The 20,907-nt window shown below is 38.9% G+C and overlaps 1 protein-coding gene across 2 annotated transcripts in view; it reads left to right on the forward strand.

Annotated features, from left to right (window-relative positions):
* The window catches only part of agbl4 (ATP/GTP binding protein-like 4), a 251,446-nt gene extending 230,597 nt beyond the window's left edge, over nucleotides 1-20,849 (forward strand). The window contains exons 10-13 of one of the 2 annotated variants that reach the window (XM_017407166.3): nucleotides 6,364-6,516; nucleotides 11,661-11,823; nucleotides 20,120-20,213; nucleotides 20,327-20,849. In XM_017407166.3, the coding sequence (XP_017262655.2) occupies nucleotides 6,364-6,516; nucleotides 11,661-11,823; nucleotides 20,120-20,213; nucleotides 20,327-20,429 (513 nt within the window). In that variant the 3' untranslated portion in view covers nucleotides 20,430-20,849. Of the gene's footprint in view, nucleotides 1-6,363; nucleotides 6,517-8,948; nucleotides 9,233-11,660; nucleotides 11,824-20,119; nucleotides 20,214-20,326 lie in introns of those variants that run through there. The other variant, XR_001808379.3, reaches the window with a different exon arrangement.
* Nucleotides 20,850-20,907: the final 58 nt, after the last annotated feature.

The following is a 20,907-nucleotide window of genomic DNA, read 5'->3' on the forward strand; positions in this document are numbered from 1 at the left end:
ATACATAAATAAAGAGGCAGGAATCAACTTTCAAATGAATCTAAACCAAATAAAGAAAAGATTGGGATGGGCTTTAGATCAAAAAGAGTGAAATAGTGCTGGTTCACATAACAAAGTGTCATTGGTAAAGATTAACATGCTCAAATAAGTTTCTTACTTAGAAGTTACTTTGGGTTAAATGATGTGCTAAATATCTGCAATCCAAAGAATGTAAAGTTCTGCTATTTATTTTCAATTTTATAAAACAACATTTTAGAACAAGTCTTATATCTCATATATATTCAAATAGTTTTAAAGGAGTTTATTCAATGCAACTAGTAGCCATAAAGTATCTTTAACATTCATAAATAGGACTAACTCGGCACAAGAGCAGTACAAGTTGGCTGGAGATGGTTCTTTTGCAAAACTAATATTGACTCAGTGAGTTAGTTGTCAAGGTAAACTTTGGCTGTAATCAAGAAGCTATTGTTGCACAGATTACTTTGAGTGGCATCAAGCTGTTATTGTTGCAAACTGCCTTTTTTTAGCAGAATACTTAACCAGTGTAGCAACTCTAACGACAACAACAACAAAAAAGTCATGCAAACAATTGTTTATCTACTTCAAACCCCAGATGGATTGTGTGCATTGAAAAACTCAGAACAGACTTTTTTCAATTTGCATATAAAGAGATTTGACAGAAAAGAGAAAGCATATGGCAAACGTTTCAGACTTCATTTTAGACCCAAACTCAGTGACAAATACCACAGAGCTTTAAACGCCTCACTGTGAAGACATCACATTTATATATGTAACAGTAACCCAACATGTGACCAGCCCAGTATTAACCCCAACAGTTTATTAAAGGCTCAGTTCAGCTGAATACCAGAGCTGTTATTCTCCCATCATGCTGGGATTACCTTTGAGGAAGATTTGTCCATTTTGAACCACCAGCAGTTCCTCAGTGGTGGTGCTGGTGGTTCAAAATGATAAGTTGCTTCTTTGCACAATTAAAATGGTTTAAACTGTCATAAAGAGCCAAGCGGTGATGTAAAACTCACAATCGTAAGGTTTTATTCCAAAACATCTCTTTCGCATTTTGAAGCAGCAAACGTCTTCCTGTCATCATTCAAAGAGCAGGAAGAAGTTTTCAAAAAGCCAAACTTCTGGTTTTTATTCCTCTATGTGTTAAAGCAAGTATTTCTATAAAATTAGGCCATTCCTAATAATAATAATATTAAAAACTAATAATAATATTACAGTGACTATTTAACATGTTGTTATCAACATTCTGTCCATCTCTTGTTAGTTAAATGTTGTATATTTATGCATGGGTAGCACAAGCAACTTTTTCTCCTGCACATACAGCACTCCCTCCTCTGCCTCAAAAAGTATGCTGCTGATGCAAAGAGCTTTATTCAAGAGCTTGTAATCCTGCTTCAATCAGCTACTTTTCCCTTCCATGTAAAGATAAGCTTACCATTTATGGCCCCCACTGCTCTCCCGCACCCGGCTCTAATTAATATGCAGCAGATAAGTACTTGTCTGACAAAATTCATTCATTTGACCTTCTAGGTTTTACACTAAACTGTTTGCCGTCGTTGCAAGTTCACAAGTTGAGAGTTTGCGGGAGTTTCGGCAGCAAGACGGGGCTTTTATTTTCTCTGAGAGGTTTAATTTGGACACTTGCTCGCGCTCTCTCTCTCTCTCTCTCTCTCTCTCTCTCTCTCCACTTCTGTCTCTCCCTCTCTCTTAAATTGTCTTCTGACTTTCATTCAGTAGCCTCTGTTTCTTAATTGCCCCTAATTGCTTAATTACAATTTCAAATGAACAATTCTGGAGGTCAGAGCGGGTTGTTAATTGAAGCATCAATCACAGTGGTGGGGCCTTCAGAATCGTCTTCGTTTGATTGACAGGGCATTAACTAAGCGATGTAGTAAGCCTGGACATGACATTGTCGTGGCTTCATGGCTGTTATTACCGATCCTCCAATGTCCTTCAAGGAGACCTTCACAGCTTCATGGGAAAGCTGTCTGGATTAGGATCAACATGACTTGTGCTATACAACTAGAGTTGAGGTGCTTAACCTTCAAGTTGTGCTTCTTTCATGTGTTTTTGTGTGGGTTTCTTCAAGAAGATCTTCTTCTCTCTCACCATTATAAATGAAATTATCAGGTAGCTGCTCTACTGAAGCCATGCGCTTTGGTCTCAATATTCTATGTATTTTGGTGTTCCAGGCTGATTTTGTGGTTTTGTCAGCATTTAAATAAAATCTAGAGTTTACTACCCTACATGACACAGTCCATAGAGATATTTGTGTCCTAACAGTGCTTCAGCTAACAAGTTTTATTTTATAAATGTTTAACTCTTGCTGTTTCTCTTGAATAAAGATATCTTCAGGCATCAATTAAAACAAAGTCATTTTAGAGTGACAGAGCTGTTGCTTACAGTTTTTTGATATTTGCAGAACTTGTTTTTAAATTTTGACTTTTTGTCTTTTTTGTGGGTCTTTGTTTCTTTTTCTAACAATCTTTCGTGACCGCCTTGGATTTTCACAGAACCCTTCAACACCATCGAATATAGCCCAGAAACAGCTGCTCAGATGTAGAACAGTGTGTACTTTACAAACTTTTGACACTGCAGTTATTCACCCTTGTGTGTTCTTCAGTATCCGAATAAAAGACTCGTTTATCAAAGTTGCAATTAAAATGAAAACAGTTTTTTTGAACATTCAGATGTATAACTCAGCTCGGTTATTTACTGGGTTTATGTGGAAGCAATACCCAGTTAACATGTTTGCTTCTCCCAGTCTGACATTTTGGATCGCCTTGTCTCCACCTTTCTCCAATCCAGCCTCTTTTATCTCCTGCTTTTAACATTTCCTCCTCCCATCCTTTCCCCTCCACCAGAGGGGAATTCCTGGGTGATTATTAGTCTGGTTTCCCTAGTCAAGACCCTGGCAGGCACTCTTCACCCTCCCTTTTTTCTCTAATAGACCTGGATTTCACTACTTGCTCCTCTATACCTCCCTCATCTCCTCCCCCTCCTCCTTTTTTTTCTTTTCCCCTTCCTCTTTTGTTTTCATCCTTTATTTAACGCTTGCTTTTTTTCCTCGCTGTGTATTTTTCCTTTTGTCTAACTCACTTGACCACCGCTGTTCACTTGGCTGCATTTAGCTTTTTTCCTCTCTTGTTCCTCTCTTTTTTGTTGTTGTTGTTTTTTTTCCTTTTGTTTTTCTGTTGTTTCTCCCTTCCTTCCCACCTCCAAACCCCACCTTCTCCTGCTGCTGTTCCTCTCCTCTGGGGCTCCATCCATCAGGTTGTCGGGGGCTGCTAGCGGCCGACTCCCAGCCACCATATTTCACCGCCAGCCAGCCAAGCAGCTGACAGCACAGCCACCGCCAGGAAATTGCTTTGGCTGTGAGCAGAATTTCAAACGCAGCCACACTGCGTCGCCTGGGCCGCCCAAGCATCACTTCCCTCTCTCTGTCTCTCCCCTGCCAATCTCTCTGCACACATCTCTGTTTTTCTCCGACTTTCTCTCATTTCTCTCTCTCTTTGTTTGTCTTTATGTACTCATTCCCTCCCTTTTTCTCTCTCTTTGTTGTGCATCTCTCTTTTTGTCTGATTGCTCTTCTTTACCTCCTCTCTCTTTTCTCACACTCATCGTCTTCTCTTTCGTTCATCTTTCTTCTCCTTCCCTCTCCTCTCTCTGTCTCTCCACCTCTGCTTTTTCTATCCTCTCATTCCTCCCCTCCTCTTTATGACCCGAAGGGAACAAGGTGTGGTGCTGAATCTTTAATGAGCAGAGAGGGAAGGAGATAAAGAGGGAGAAGAAGAAGAGCAGAGGGATAAAACCAGGAGAGAGTGATAAGATAGAGAGAGTGCTGGTGGGTGTTACTCCATAGTTAAAGGTCAAAAGGTGGGAGGGGCTTGTATGCCTGCCCTTGCAGGTATATTTTTAAGATTGCTCAAGTGAAGGTCATATTTGCACACCTTTGCTACCTTTCTTGTTTTTGTTTGTGAGTGGTGTTTAAAAAAATTGGACCACGAGTTAAAATCTACCTAAATGCTGTGCTCCATTTACCACGGATCCTGAATGTGGGAATGATGTCACAGCCAGCTAAACTGTGTCCCAGTTGTAAATTGGAAAGCCAGTGGGATTTGCTAACAGTTTAAGTTTTATTAGGAATACAAGCTGTCAGTGATGCATTTCTCTGTATTTTTTTTGCATTCAAACACTGTAGCAACAAGTTAACTGGTGGGGGTAGTGTCGTGCTGAATGTGTGACTGATTTAATGGAGAACAAAGTATCAGGAGGTAAAACAAAAAGTTTATCTCTGCAGCTATCACCACTCCTCCTGTGCCCCACGCATGAAAAGTGGATTTTGGGCTTAGGGCTGGTGAAAAACCTCTGATTTTCTATGTTAGAATTCTAACTGTGGAGTTCGTTCCAAATAATTTTACTGACTTTCTGACTTTGAACTCAGAAAATATGTCTTCTGACTGCAATTGGAATCCACCATAATTGTAAGAAGTCCAAAGTGTTAACCAGTACAGTCCCAGTTCTGGATAAAACCAGATGTTTAAGTCTCTGTAACACTCTGTTTTAACGTTGTTGGTGTTTCAGTGACACAAATTCAACAACTGAGTATTTTTCAGGAGGTGAAACATTCCCACCACCACAGTTTGATGGTGAGAAGGCCTCCAGAACAAAAGAGCAAATAATATTTTTACACTTTAATAAAATTGTTACAGTGTTTACAAACACAGCTGTGATAGCACAGAAATATTGGAATCAGTAAAGAGGAATATGCTTCTGAATGCAGTAAAGTCACTTAGATGACAAAAACTTCAATATGTAATGGTATATCCAGGACCTGATTCAATAAACAGTAAGGACAAAAACAATAATGTGAGGGTCCAGCTTCTGTGGCTGGTCAAACGTAATCGACTGTGGGTTTCCCAACTAATTATGGTGTTGCAGACAACAAACCTGATGATAATTAGTTGTGGGCAATTAACTAACAACGTTTATTGCCTCTAACAGACTATAAGTGTGAATGTGACTGTGCTTACATCCTGTTAAGAAAAACATTATAAAACTACTTTATCTGCCTACCTAATAAAACACGTTTGACACTTTAATATGTTTTAAAGCCTTTCAATATTATTTAACATTTCTATGAACTTGAATTAACCCAACACAAACAGAGTTATTATAGATTTGCTCACTGACTGTTTCGCCCCATTTAATAATTTGTTTTAACCTTCCCTTTTTGTTTTGTACCTTAAATTGTTGTCAGAAGGTGGGACTATGGCGGCGAACGCAGACTCATGGTGGAAGAATAATGAAAACTAATTTATTACCTAAATAAACAGACAAAAACAAAAGGGCTGACGAGGCAGCAAAACTAACACTAACAAAATCCAAAACGAGATGCAAGGCAAGACATGGCATGGCAAAGAGCAGACAAAGCGGAATGATCCAGTGAGGAGTGAATGAGAATGATCGGTTCTTAAAGACAGAGGATAATGAGGAAAATGGACACAGGTGAGTGAGAATAATTACAAGCAGGTGGAGATGGGCGTGGCAGACCTAACAGGAAAAGTACTGGGGAGGTGGAGCGTGACAGGGCATGAACAGGAAAACTAAACTGAAACAAGACAATAATCAAAAACAACAAACTGAAAATACCAAACTATGACAATTGTCAGTAGCTCATTCTTTCTCACTGGCACTTTTTTGTTTGTTTGTTTTGACACTTGGATACTTGTTACAAAGTCACAATCTTTGGTAAGTTTTCTTTCCTCCAGCAAGTTTTTTGTGTCAACATTTGTTCAGTACTGAACCTTACGAACATTAAATGTCTGAAATTGTTCTTTCAACTGACTAGCCATCAGGTGTGTGCATGTGTGTGTGTGTGTGTGCTTTCAAAGTCAAGCAGGAGAAACAAATCTCATCAGATCCATTTTACACAGAGTGTACTAGAGAGAAAAGACATTACACGCTCAATATGAAGTCAATATTAACCTGATAAATAAGTTTGGTGTGTGTGATGAATCTGGGACGTCCAGAGGAGAGTGTTTGTGTATGTCTACATATTTCTGCCAGCTCACCCAGTCCTTGTATGTACTCACAGTGTGCCCTTCAGAAGGACAGTGTGATTGAAGTTATGTGTGGGTCGTTGGCTCTTTTCAGGTATGACTCAGTCCATAGTGTCTGGAGGGTTTGTAGTCATCCAGTGGGTCAAAGCCTTTGCACAGCACAGTCTCCCCAGAGCCAAAACAGGTCCACCCTCCCTTCCAGAGATTATCTGTTGGAAACCATCCCAGCTAACCTGTTGGTCTTCATCTTTTGTCCTTTTTGTTTTCTCTCCTTTAGAGGGTTAGTTTGGAGTTCTACATTGACGTTCACGCACACTCCACCATGCTGAATGGTTTCATGTACGGCAACGTGTTTGAAGACGAGGAGCGCGTCCAGAGACAAGCCGTCTTTCCCAGACTGCTGTGCCAAAATGCACCAGACTTCTCCTTTGTAAGTCAAAGTAACAAACACACACGCACACACAGAGAGAGAGAGAGAGAGAGAGAACAAGAAATAGTTGTATCTCAGCAGATCCTGGTGACGTGGTGTTTAATGAAGCACTGAATTACCAACTGCTGCTCCTAGAAGCAGACACTGAAGAACATAGGTTGGACTGGGTACCTGTGAAGTGTAGCTGCATGCTTTTAATTTAGGTCCTACTTTTAAGAAAACATATGCTTCATTGGGTTTATATGAGTAGAAAACACACACAGACTACATGCACAAGTTAATTAGCAATATGTTATGCATCCAGCAAGCACAAATGTAAATGTACGTGCTTGCACACACACTATATTCTGTTACTTAAGGGGACATGTGCAGGAGAGAGGAGCCCTTTAAAGCAAAGATTTTAACTTTGACCACAGGACTTAAGACTGGTGAGGAGAGAAGATCATATAAATTATTCAAAATATAAAAATAGGCATTCTGTTCTTTAAACTCTAACAAAAATGTATCATGTTGCCTTCAGTGTTCAGGTAGGTAACATATTTGTGTCACAGAAGCAATGATAAATGTCCCTAAAGATACAGAAATATGTAAAGAAATCCTGCACGAGAACCTACATGTTCATTTTTAGATTACATTTAGAATATAGACACATCATTATGAGAGTGTTTGTTTTATATGCTAACTTTCAGAAGCAAATGTTTTCAGTACATGTTAAAATGGATTCAGTTCATTAGTTTTTTAATGGTCTACAAAACACCCCTCAATAACTGAGTAAAAAGTGTTTTGGTTGTTTTTATTTATTTATTATACATTAAAGACCAATACAATAAGTCTTTTTGAAAGCCTCAGATGTACACCTCTCTTTGCTTCCACTTTTCTTGGCAAGAATGTCTAAACTCCAGACTTTTCCTGAAGTCACTTTTGTGTTTTGATAACAGTACACTTGTTAGGTAGTTGCAATAAAGTATGGATCCTTTGAGCCCTCAGAAGAAGTTTTAACTCACAATTCCCCGTTTTTTTTAGGTTTTTGTGTCCTCATTTTACAAAAATATCCATACAAAATGATAAATACTACTTCCTGTTTGACTCTAGGACTGTTAATATTAAGGTGATGTTCAGTTCCTGGTTTTATCTACACACTCTGTTACAAGGTGTGTGGTTTGATAAAACAACAACAGAGTGCTTCCAAGATAGTTGTTCTTCATTGATCCTCACTTAATAAATGGCTGATGGTGGTATCTCATTCAGTGGCTAAAGTTTGGCTCATCTGAGTAACGACCCCAGCCTCTAAGTTTGGTTGCAACAGTGCCACAGATAATTTCACCTACATGTTACAGCTGGCTCATTAAGCGTTAATGTCTTTAGCATTGAAAAGGTTTTAGTGTTGTAGAATTTTTGTCCTGCTGATAAAAATCACAGAAATGCTGGAAACCGATTTAACAACTGAGCCTCACAACATTTAGCTGCAATTGTCTTATTTAAATGTTTCAAATCAATCAGTTTGCTTTAACCAAACTTTTGATGCTTAAGAAATTTTCCTAGATCTCCCAGATTTGTGCCTTAACGCAGTTTTTGTTTTACACTTATATAAACATTTCTCTTGACCTCATCCTTGTTTCTTGCAGGGAAAAAAAATCTAATTTGAGCCCTTTTGTGGACAGAAATGCATCTCCTGATTACAATTAATTCCATTAGGCACAGGTGGACTCTAATCACTTTGTAGAAGCGTCTCAAGGATCACTGATAGCAGTGGGATGCTCCAAAACTTAATTGCGGATGTCATACAAAGGGTTTGAATCCTCATGATTCACTCTTTTGTTATTAATTAATTAACGAAACACTCCAACACCTTTGTCACTTTATCTTTGTAGTGTTTACACTGATGAGTAAAAGATAAATGAATGTCAAGAACTTGAAATGATTTAGAAAGTCTCTTAATGTCAAGTATGAGCCGAAAAGAAGAAGGTCAGGGCTCGGTCTGGGACTGCAGCGTCTGCCAGGATAACTTAAACAGTGCAGGTGTTCTGCTGTAAAACCTTTAAAATGGATGAAACTCCGTTATTTAGGCAAGAAGCCACACTTACAGAACTTTTTTTTATGTTGCTGCATTATCCAGTCAGCTGTTCTGCCTCTGTTGACCTTTGTTCACTCATTGACAGTGACTTTTCACAACAGCCACTTATTCACATAACAGAGCACCACCTTTTCTCCCTCATTGATAAAGCCAGCCTAATACAAGTCTGACATGCAGATATTTACCCACACAAATACAAATATCATTTATTGTCAGTGTCTATATGGTGGGGTGAGTGACGAAGGTTGAGTAAAACTCCATTTCAGGAGAAACTCTCTTTCTGTTACTATATGACTCGTGTGACAGCTGGCCCAGGGGTCATCTCCCTTCCTGCGCTTTTGTCCCTCTGCCCATTCAGCATTACCCAAAGCCCAGAGCAGCAGCAGCACAACACAATCATGGCGAACTCCCGCCGGTGGACGCCGAGTCTGCATTTCAGCAAGTCTACTCTCACTGCTGCAGAGTGAATTTACAGCGAAACGGGAAGTTTTTCCACACTCTTCCCAAGACACCATCAAATTGTGTGGTATAGCTGACACACTCAAAGCTAAAATAGATTTTTTTCCCCCCTCCCCACTTTACCCATTTACAGGCATACTTCATAATGACATAGTGTAAATCTGATGAAATGAACTCCCCTCTGTAAGTCCGCAAGACATCCCAGAACACAAATGCATTTTTTACTAATGAGACATGTCAGTTAGTTCTGACCGGAGCAGCTAGGTTTCTTTTGCTTAGCATCAAAACAATATACATGCATGCATGCTCTTGATCACATGTTTATTTTGTCTAAACATTGTGTATAGACTCATTGATACAATTAAAGGCCTAGCATTCCTTAAAGGGATGCATATCACCCTCTGCCTTTCATGTCAGAGTTTTAGACTAAGATAATTTTGTGATGAGAAATGACAGTTATAGTCATTTCTGTCAAACCTTGAAAATAACATGTCATGTGATATGAGATGTCACTCTCAGAGTATATTTTGTGAATGACTCTTAGCTGCTACTACATCATATTTGTATTGATTATCATTATCTGTATTGACCATTTCTGTGTTTGCTATTGTTGATTAGCTGTGGCAGCCATTAAATTAACTCCAGAAAGTAATCAGTTGTAGATGTACATTCAGTGATTATTCCCTGAAGGTCTCATTGAAATGTTTTCAGTGGTTCATGAGAAATTTTGCTAACTCAGAATATGTGCTGGGAATCAAAGACAGCTACTACTACTCCAAATTTTAGTTCATTATTTGTAAAAATGACATTTTTGTGTTTTTTAAGGTCCGTCGGCTGTGGCAGCCAACTAGAATGGCGTTGACTCCAAAAGTTAATCCAAAGATTAGTTTCTGCAAGTTTCTTTAATTCTGCACGGTGTGTTTCACCTTATGAGTTTGTGTGTTCTCATTGTGAACCGTGATTTAAAAGAACCAGCTCTACTGAAGGTAGAACTACTACAAATTTAATTTTCAGGACTTGTTTGTGGATAGATTTGTCAGCGTGATGACATTACAGCCTTCAGTGACGCCATCATCAGACTGCACGGTTGTGTGTTGGACATCAAATTAAAAGTGATCCGGAAAACTCTTGTATTTTATCATAGCACCACAGTGGATGATTTCTAGTTATAGATATAAAACTTGAGTAATACTGACTGAGTTCAAACTCTTCAATATACTGCAAACATTTAGAGTAAATATACATTATAGGAGAGGTGTAACAAAACCAGACACTGTAACATCTCCCACCACTTTAAAACTACTATTCCTAAACAAGAAGTTTATTTTATTTTATGATATGTTGTTTTTATCCAATTTTCAAAATTTATTTTATGAAAAGAAAAGGGGAGTTGAAAGCTAGCATTTGGATCTTGACTAAGAAATTCCCTCTCTTTTTAAAATCTAAAGTCCATTAAAATAAAAAGTGTAATTTATATCATAACATTTATTAGAAGAAATTAATTAATTACACAATAATGACATTTTAGGGGGAAAAATTATTAGTGACGTAGTAATTTATGTGAGAAGTAAATGTTTTGGAGCCTCAGCCAGAGATGTTTTAAGGTATTTTTTCATTAACTTTAGTTTTCAGGAACTCCAGTTGCTTCTATTTGTATTTTTAGTCTGTGGGAGAAAAGACAAATTTAAGTTGGACATAAATCTGAGGTTTATAGATGAACCTGTGCACTTCTGGTCTTTACTGTAATGGAATAAACAAAGCATATCAGCGTGATAGTTCAGTAATCCTCTGATTTCTCACCTTAGAGTTTATCTACTAATTTGATTCTGGATTTATACATTTTTTTTATAGGCCAATTAGGAAACCCCACTAACATGACTTTATCTATCTATACTCCATTTTGATGTTGGCACACTTGTTATTAAAACTTGCAGCTGACTTGAAGCAACATCGCTGGTCTTCCTTGAATCCCTCGATACGTACGTACGGCTCATTACCTGCTAAATGTTCCCGTATGTTTGAGAACTAGCCGCTAAATTTGTGCTTGATGATTGACAGGTGGCATTAAGTTGGTTTTTAGAGCATTTTTTGTTATAAAACAATGCAGATGAAAGCAGCAAAACTGAACCAAAGCATTAAAGTTGGACAAATGTGTCAAAACTGTAAAGCTCTGTAAAGTCTGAGGAGATGTGTGGACTTTTGTTCATCCATACACAGGGTTAAACCAAACATTAAACTCAAGAATACTGGAAAAATAATCATTTGATTTGTCATAATTAATGCAATATGTTATTAGATTTATTTAAAGACACATCTTCTTGTGTGTTGGTGCTTGTTTTGCTCCATTTGTCGATTAATTGGAGGAGATGGAGTTAATTAATGTTAGGAACTCTTGTTTTTCCAACACAAGAAGACTTTTGTGACTGTAATATTGACCAAAAAAAACTTATGTGTTTGTCTAATATATTATATAAGTTTGATTACTTTTGTTTTTGTTTGTTGTGCTTACTGGCGCATTAGAACTATGTTTGCTAACACAAGTACTTGATACGAAGAATGTCTCTATTCATTAACTATTTTATTCTATCTCTTTTTTTATGTATTTGACTAGTCCAACACTTCTTTTAACCGTGATGTGGTGAAAGCTGGTACCGGTCGACGTTTTCTCGGTGGTCTCCTTGACGACACTTCCTACTGCTACACCCTCGAGGTGTCCTTCTACAGCTACATGACAGCTGGCAGCACCGCCCCTGTGCCGTACTCTGAGGAGTCTTGTATCCTTCGTCATGTGTGATCTGTGTGTGTGTGTGTGTGTGATTAAGGGGGGTAAAAAAACTAGCTGATAACGTGGAGAGCAGCATTAATAGTCTTCTTATTTCTGCCCTTACTGGCACCCAAATACACAAACACTCTCTTCCCGCAGCAACCGTCTCACACTGAAATTACTGGAATCATTATTTTAATGTTTGGGTGCCTAGTTGTGAGAGTATATGCATGCATGACCACGTTTGTCAGGTCGTCTGTACTTGCTGGAAAAACAAGCTGCTCTTTTGTTGCTTCTTGTTGCGACAGATGTGCCGTGACAGAACGGGGTGGGATGTCTGCATCTATTGATTTAATTTAGAAAACAAAAGAAAGACGAGGGCTAGTTTTTTCCCCGTGTACCTCTGCGTGTGTGAGCAACTGATGCTGTCATTGCATTAAACAATAAAACGAGATTTCTGTTAAGTAAAAACATGCACACATGAATAAACAGGAGCGCACACGGGGCCTCGGAGCTGAGGCCGAAGGTCGCAGGTGCCTCATTGAAGGCAGAAAAGAGGGATGTTTTCCTTCGACTGACCTTCTCACTGCTGAGGACCTCCTGAAAGCCTGCTGATGGCAGCCTGATCTTACCAGTGGAGTGATGGAGAAGAAGATGAGGATTTAGAAAGCGACAAGAACCCTACATGTGAAAAGTATGTGCTCTCTTGCACATTCACTGCAGGTGACTGTGGGTTTATAATAATGTAGCCTTAGTGCCCTCTAGTGCCAACTGCTGGAAGTCCTCTCCACCATAAATGAGGCGCACATATGAAAAGCAGGGTTCGGGTAAGGTAGGGTCAATAAATTGGTCAGTTCAACCGATGGATCTCTGGAAGTTCGAATCATTTTTTTGTTGTTGTTGTTTTTTGTGGTAGATAGGCTGGAGTAGGAGAGACAGGCTGAACTGTCAGACTAATTTATGTGCATTGTGATGCAAACGTCTTTTCTACATACTGTTATCACTTTGAAAGCTTTGTGTGGAAACATGAACAAAAGGTACGTTCAAGTATATGCAAACAGAATAAATCAATTCTACTCCTTGTTTTCATTTTATGTCATGAAAACATGTAGTAGAACAGATGTATGATAGCAAGCATAAGTAGAACTGCAAGGGTCAGAACACCCACTCTTTGAGGTAGTATCATAACATTATTACAGAAACATGTTCCTCCTGTCACCACAGTGATGACTTGTACTCACTCACTCGCAGAGAGCAAATGAAATAGGAAAACTACGATGTAACGCTGACATGACCATTACAAACACACAGCCTCGGCTGCAGGAGAGTAGAAGCTTAAAAAGCACTTCTTTTGATTTTCCAGAGGTGTGTGTGATGTTGAGCTGTGAAAAGGGAGGGGTCAGAGGAGGAGGAGGAGCTCCACGGGGTGGTCAGGCAGCACAGGGACCTGGTACAGAGTGGAGATTGGGGTCAGGCAGGTTGAAGGAACAGATCATGTCACTTTTTACGCCCCAGCAGTCTGCTTGATGGAGCATGTAAATCATCAACAGAGACCTTTAGCGTCACCCTCCACCCTCTGCCTGCCCCCACTTTCCTCATTTCTCATCAGATTCATGCATGTGTTTGCCTTCTTTCTAACTAATACATGACAAATAAATAAAATCCTTGGCCCCTCTCTCCGTCCACCCTCCAAATGTGCCGCTTCACCTTTTCATCTTTCCTGGTGCACCTTCTTCGCTGCGGCGACTTTCATCCACTGATAATGAGATCTTAACCTTTCCTACTGCCAAAACTTTTGTCGCAGTTTGAAGGTGCTACAGAAAGCATCCTCTACACCGTGCGTGTGTGCGTGTGTTTGATTTCTTTATATCTACTCTGCTGCCCTCTTCTCTCCTCTACTGTGCCTTTTCCTCTCATCCCATCAGCTGCAATATAACAGCTCATTATATCATCTAGTCATGCTGAGAATCCCTTTTCTCTCAAACAGCAGGGACAGTTTCTATCGAGCATCTGACTTTTCATTGTCCTCTAATCATTTACTAACAACATATATGGTTCTCTGCGTTCTTGCTTCTGCTCCAACATGTGTGAGAATTATACATATTATGTATAAATACTAAATTAAGTAAGTAAGTTAGTTCCTGTAACCCCAGTTTCAGACTCATCGGGCAGCCATTGCATCTTCCAGTGCTGGATTTTATATATTTTAGTTCTGTTTGTTGCTGTTTTTCATAGTACAGCAGCATTTTCTGATGGGCTCTCCTGTCCAGGCTTTGAACTTTAAGCTTGAAAGTGGAATAAATCAAGGTTAAGAGAATCTGGGATCTTGTTCAAAACACAGCTTGATGTTCTTTGTGTGTGCTTATGTAACTGTGTGTTTATGTGGGTAGAGTATGTGCATTTTTCACTCTCAGAGCCTACTTATCTTGTGTTTGTGTTCTTGTTTTGTGTTCTCAGTCGCTTTGAAGGATCTTTGAAACATTTTGAAAGTGATGCAGGATTGAATGTGTCTCTGAAAGATTAGGCTCTTAGTTTTTCCCTGCATTGTGTTGAGAATTTCCTCCTTGTTTGGATTTTTCGAAGTTGAAGGACAGTTCACTTTTCTGTCTTGTGTTATTCCAGCAAATTTGTTGATTTTCCATCAAAGTTGGTCACTCGGGTGAAGAGCTGACAGTCCACCAGGGGTTGAGTGACGTCACAAATTAATTATTCTCTGCATGCGTGTGATGTCTGTCGCCCAACGCAGCAACACTTGACGCGCATGTCACCGTAACAGTGGGACTCCATGAATACCAGAGCTGCCAGTGGAAAACAGTATGCATCATTGAACCTGACACCCCAACACACAGTCTGTGACAGGTATGCAAATGATATAGCTGGGAGGCAAATATGCTTCACTACCACACATCATACACATCACATCACACAGATATGCACAAATGGATAGGTGCTCGCTTATGCAGGGAAGCATGCACAGAGACACTCGCATTCATGCACACAGTTGATTGCGCAAATATTGTTGCCATGCTCAGATGAACGGGTGTCTTCACATGAGTACTCTCAAAATGTACAAGCAAACATGGCCAACTTCAGGCGTTTCGTTGTACTTTTTGTACACGCTGGTAAGCGTTTATGGTAAAGTCTGAGGAAATTTGGAAAAAGCATCTGAACCATTTGAAAGGCTGTATTTTCTATGATAATTTAAGTAGTCCTCACTGCTGAAAATAGTTTAATGCTGAAAAAAGATGAGGTTACTGGCAAAATACAGTTAATGAACAAAGCTGAAATGGCCATATGGGATGATGTTTAAGTTTTTAGCTTAAGTTCGAGCAGCAAAGGGAACTGAAACAATGAAAGTGTGACTGAAGCTACTAAACTCTGTAGGACTGTCAGCTGGGATATTCATGTGCAACAACTAAACATAGTTAAATAAGGACAATAAAAAGCAGAATGCTGTTTTTTTTTTCCCCAAAAGACAGTTACAAAATATCATAATTGATAGATTATCGAGAAAGAAAAAAAAGTTAAACTTCTACAAAATCCTTTATGAGGTACTGTATGTCTGTATGGTTTCAGATCATTTTCTTTTCAAGCTCTTAGAAACAAAATATGCTTTTTTTTAACCAACAAATGAGTCCAGATAAGAAAATTTGGTCAAAATGTTCCAATGTGGTTAAAATAGGAAGCGAGAGAGAGAGAATAGGTCTGTTTGGGGGGATGGTTTGAATTGCATTTCTGAGTGCACAATCTGCTGCTGAACAACTTATTTGTGTATATAGTTTTTTAAATTCAGCAGTGTGTTTGTTTTATTGAGTCATAGGTTTCATGAGTAACTAAATTGATAATAAAAAATGCCAATAATCATGGACTGATCTGCTTAGCATTCGATCAGTTTGATAAGTAGAAATAGTCTGAAACATGATTTGACAGACAGATTCTACAGTTTATGTGCAAAAACACATTTATAAAGTTAGAATGCAGGGTCCTGCATATAAAGCGGTCCTCAAATTTACTACAAATACAAAATGGCACCCAAATAAACAAATGTGTAATATCAACCTGCTTCAAGGAGACCGGAACCTTTTGTATACCTGTTTGAATTTATTATTCAAGTTTAAGAGCTTGTCTCCTTGGCATGAAGGGTGTATTCTGTTTAAATCAGCTCCTTTTTGTCCCCTTGGACCACCAAGACGTGAGGACTTTCAGTAGATACTCTATTGGGGACAGAAATGTCCTTTTCTGTATTGCCGTTGTTGACTATCCCATTAATTAGCATTGATAATTAGTTCTCTACGTGTCAGTGCACTGACAAGACCTGTCAGTGGCCCATATTGATGACTCGAATGTCCCCTTGCTTGTCTCCTTGTTAACTCCTGTCCAATCGCGACAGCCATCTAACATGTGACTTGATAATTTTACCACGAGGGGCCTTGTTGTCTGTTCGTCACCTTGTCTTACTGTCTGGCAGGACGAGGCATGGCAAACGTGGCGGTTAAAGCCGCTAAATGTGGTGCTGACAGCAAACAGCTGCAGTAAACAAGTCGTGTCCCACCCCCATCTCTTTTGTCTCACATGCCCTATAATCTCATCAGCTTGGCGCACCCCTGAGCCATGACAATGACCTGCTATTGATTAGACAAGACCATTATATATACAAAGAATGCACTTGAGTGAAAGCCAGGCAAGATGCTGACACGCTGCATTCACACCTCTGCGACCTCCCCAATAATGGAGAATGATAATACAGTGATAATGATAGCGCTTTGGGATCCAGTGAAGTTGATTACACAACATAAACAATATTATCAGTATTAGTCATTATGTATATTCAACAGAGATTGCCGAGATGTGGACTAAAGCAGCTGAAAAAGGCTTTTGTGAATATCCCAAAGCCACCCAATATTCTAATCCATGCTGCAGCTTGCCGACTGTTTCCTGGCTCACACGCCACAACTTCTTGCTGCAGCCCGCCACCTGATCTCCAGAACCTGCGGTTTCCCTCGGCAACGAGCCAGGCTGCATTCAGGGCATCCTCCGTGTCTCCGGCCTTACACTCAGTGAAAGAAATTCTCCTTCAGAAGCCGACCGTCCATCACAAAGCCTCCTGTAATAGACGGTGAGTCGTGACGAGCCAAGCTGAGAGGCCATCTGCGCACGGTGGGGTCCAGGAGATATTTTTGTCGCGGAGCGTGCCTGGCCAAAGAAGCCAGAACTGGCACCAAGCTCTGCTGATGGGAGAAAACTGAGGAAAACACCAACAAACTTTCCAGAGGTCAGTGAAGACATTGAAGATATGAGGAGGCTAGAAATGTGGGGACTTTTATGATGATGAGTATTACTGCAAATGAGATGGGTACTGTAATAAATTTCTTGCTCAACTAATTTCAGATCCTAATTGTCTGGAGAATGTAAAATATGTTTAGAATCAGATGTATGAATAATTTTAGTTTTGTGCAAGACATGCCTTTAGGCAGCCTCGTATTAAAAACAAAAGAGGTCTGTAATATAAAGATATGTTGTGGCTTAACTCTACAAAATAACTAACTAACTAACTTAATCAATTAGAGCAAAGATGGTCTGATGAATCTGAAATCTGACATTCTGTAAGGAAATGTGGAGACCACATCTTTAGGGTTAAAGAGAAACAGTTTCATCAAGTTTCAAATTAACGAAATGTACAAAAGGCATCATCTGTTATGGTATAGGTTTGCATTAGTTCACATGGAGAATTTGCACATTTGTGAGGGAGCCAATAATGCTGCATTAATGCTAAATACATGTATATACAACTCTTGGAGTGCATTGCTAGAAGAAAAAGGAGTGCAAACTTATGATAAACATGCTTCTGCTCTATTTCTTAGACAGATATGTTGACCTTCCTGTTTAAATAATTTGTCATTTAGAAGCATTTTTATAGACACAACTTCACAACACTGCATTAGAAGTAAAGGTTGTGAACTAATAACTCTTAAATATTATCTAACTCTATCATAGGGTCCAAATTAAGAAAGAAATAACTAAGTGAATTGCAAAACAAATAAAAACAAATGTGATACATTTTATCCCTTTAAACATGAAAACAGAAAGGGTGGAAGGAATAACGAGAAGACAGAAAGAAGTTTGTAAAATCTAAAAGCTCAGTAAAACAATGTTGTCAAGTTTTATTCATGTCCAATACCAATGAGAAGAGGCAGATCCTTGAGAGTCTCTAAACTTCCAGCATTAATGCTAACTGAATTAGTTTTATCGAATTGTAAGATTATACAACAAGTCTGACATTAACTTTTAACTAAAAGTAAAGTTGCTGCAGTGCTGAACCATTATGCATCAGAATTCAAATATTTTTGTCTTGTTCTTTTTTATCAGAACCTAAGTGTCAGGAGGCAGAAGTTTTAGAGACAGAGGAACAGTAATGGTCTCCAACACACACACACACACACTCCCTGCAGATTCGGCCTGATGCAGGGCTTACAGACAGCCAGATGGAGTATAAACTGAGGCCTGGAGTCATGTGGAGAGTGTTGCCGTCATCCTGCCGTGTAAGGAATGATGTCTGGTGCTGACTTGTGAACATACAGACATGCACCACATCAGAGGCCAAAAGGTGACTGACTCACTCTGACGGGGCTTCCTTTCTCCTTCACATGTCTAATTATAATGTCAGCTTTGTGAGTTGTTCACCTGAAGTATGACAAACTATAAAGCCAGAAGTGTGCTCCAGTTAACCAGTTGACAAGTTAAGGGCAATAGTTTTTCTCTTCTTTTTTTTTTTTTTGGCAACTAAAGTTTATGTGGCATTGCTCTTTTTGGTTTCATTGAAAGTGAATGACAATAAATATAAAAACCTTTATTTTTTTCTGTATTCCCGTTGTTTCAATCACTCAGCTGTGACAGATGGATAGCTCATCAGATGACAGGACATATCTGAGTATGAACAAGGTAATGATTGGAGAAAAGACAGATTATGTAGCCGTGTTGTTTCATCGAGCTCCAGGCTGGTGAAGAATGGAGGCAGAGAAACATCAATGGCACAAGATCAGCAGAACCCTTCATGAATCTGTTTGTTTGTGTTGGGATCTATCTGAACATCACATCTGAAAGTCCTGTATTGATGGAAGATGATAGAAAAGAGATGAAGAGAAGTCTTGGGAAAGATTGTCAGATGTTATTGATGCGATCTTCTAATTTTCTCATTATTATGACTCAATGAAAATCACTTTTACCTTTTTTCAGTATTCATTGTCTTTCACTCTTGCTTCTTTGAAACACTGTTGGCGTTTATTTATTTTACACCTTTTCTCCATTATCTTAAACTGACTGACATCTTTACTCGCCTTGCTATCCTAATGATCACAGGCTTAGCAAAAGCACCTCAAAGACAGTTAGATGTTTTATAAAAGCAGTGGAGTTATTGATGGGGTCCCTAATGTAGTAAAGGACAGCTGAGCAGGGAGATGATGTGTGCACCCACCTCTGAATTTAAATTAGGCCTCAGTATATAAGTAATTGCTTTGTCTGATTCATTCTGGCATCATACATTTGGCTTACGTGAGTGAAATGCGGTTGATTTAGCCTAACCTAATTCAGCAGTGTGTTGTCACCTGAACATTTGCAATGCTCATTTCTCAGGGTGGCTGTCCTAAGTTATTTACTGATCCTCACCAGGTTTGTTGGCGAGGACAAAGGGGAAATTTTTTTAAAACCTTTTTAATATGTTTATGTTCTTGCGGATTTACTAAAGTGAAACATACCTATACTAAACATTTAGAATATAGAATATCCTAAATTTGCATATAGTTTTCAACTTGTCTCAGAGTTTTAGTGTGCTATAAAGAAATCACACATCATTTAATATTTATTGTTTCCAAATAAACCTAGCTCAAAGATCATCGTCATATCCAATATATTGAATTGTAATTTCAGTAGAAGTTCATTTATGTCCAGATTTATGTCAAAATTTCAGGAGGTTTCATGCTTCATGATGTTTGTCAGTAGATATTTGGGGCTGGATGCTGACTCAGTAAAACATCTCTCATTTTAACCAGGAAGGAAAATTCTTGGCTATAAAATCCAAACAGTCTGGTCAAATTTGCTAAAATGGCCTCAGAGAGACCAAAACTTCCACCTCACTTAGTTAGGATGAGATTATTTGTGGTTTTATTACAAATAAATCATTCCCTATTACATGTCACAAGTCCCATTTTTATATAAAATACTGATTTCATGACACTTTCATGTTTTACTCCACAGAGGTTTTGTAACCCCCAGTTTTCTAAACAAAAACAACCTTAACTCGCTGTCCTCAGACATGAAGCTGGGCAGGAATGTGGCTCGAACCTTCCTGGATTATTACAAACTCAACAACCTCATCAAGGACAACATACCACATCAGCTCCGAAGGTAAAACTGCGTAGCACCCTTACTTATTTTGTCTATTTGTACTGCTTTTTTTCTGTTTTTCTTCTAACTTTTATGCCATCATCAGTGTAGTTTATGTTGATGTTTTTCTCCAGCACTGATGTGATGTCCCAGACGGGTAAAAACAACCCTGGAAGGGGCGCTGGCATCGGCAGAAACACAGTGGACAGAGAAAAGGAGAAGAGTGTCAGACACTAGACAATCAGACGGACACAGACTGAGCATGAATAAAATGCAGAGCGTTGTGGCAGGAACATCCTTCACAGTTCATTGCATTTATAAGCTCCACATCAACCCAATCAATAAACTTATTTGCACAGATTTGTAACAGTGGAATGGTTGGCACTTGGAGGACTAAACTCAGAACAGGTTTCGTCCAGGTTTGGGCTGACTTTAAAATACATGGAAATGCTGAAGGAGTAAACTGGATTTTTCTTTCTAATTTATTTGGCAGCTTTTTAATGTAGATAAAATGCATGCACTGTGACACGTTTTATGACTTCAAGAAGTGTTATCTTTAATAAAAGATTCAACATTTAACCACTTAAGTCGGATTTTACTTATGCTAGTCCAAAAAGTGTTATATTTCTTTATTGTGCTAAAAGCGTGCACTTTAGTGTGCTAATTACAGATTTAGGGGCAAAAAATGTGTACATTTCGGTTGAGATATTGGCTG

The sequence above is a fragment of the Kryptolebias marmoratus genome, linkage group LG24 (assembly GCF_001649575.2).
Source record: "Kryptolebias marmoratus isolate JLee-2015 linkage group LG24, ASM164957v2, whole genome shotgun sequence".
NCBI classification, from domain to species: Eukaryota; Metazoa; Chordata; class Actinopteri; order Cyprinodontiformes; family Rivulidae; genus Kryptolebias; species Kryptolebias marmoratus.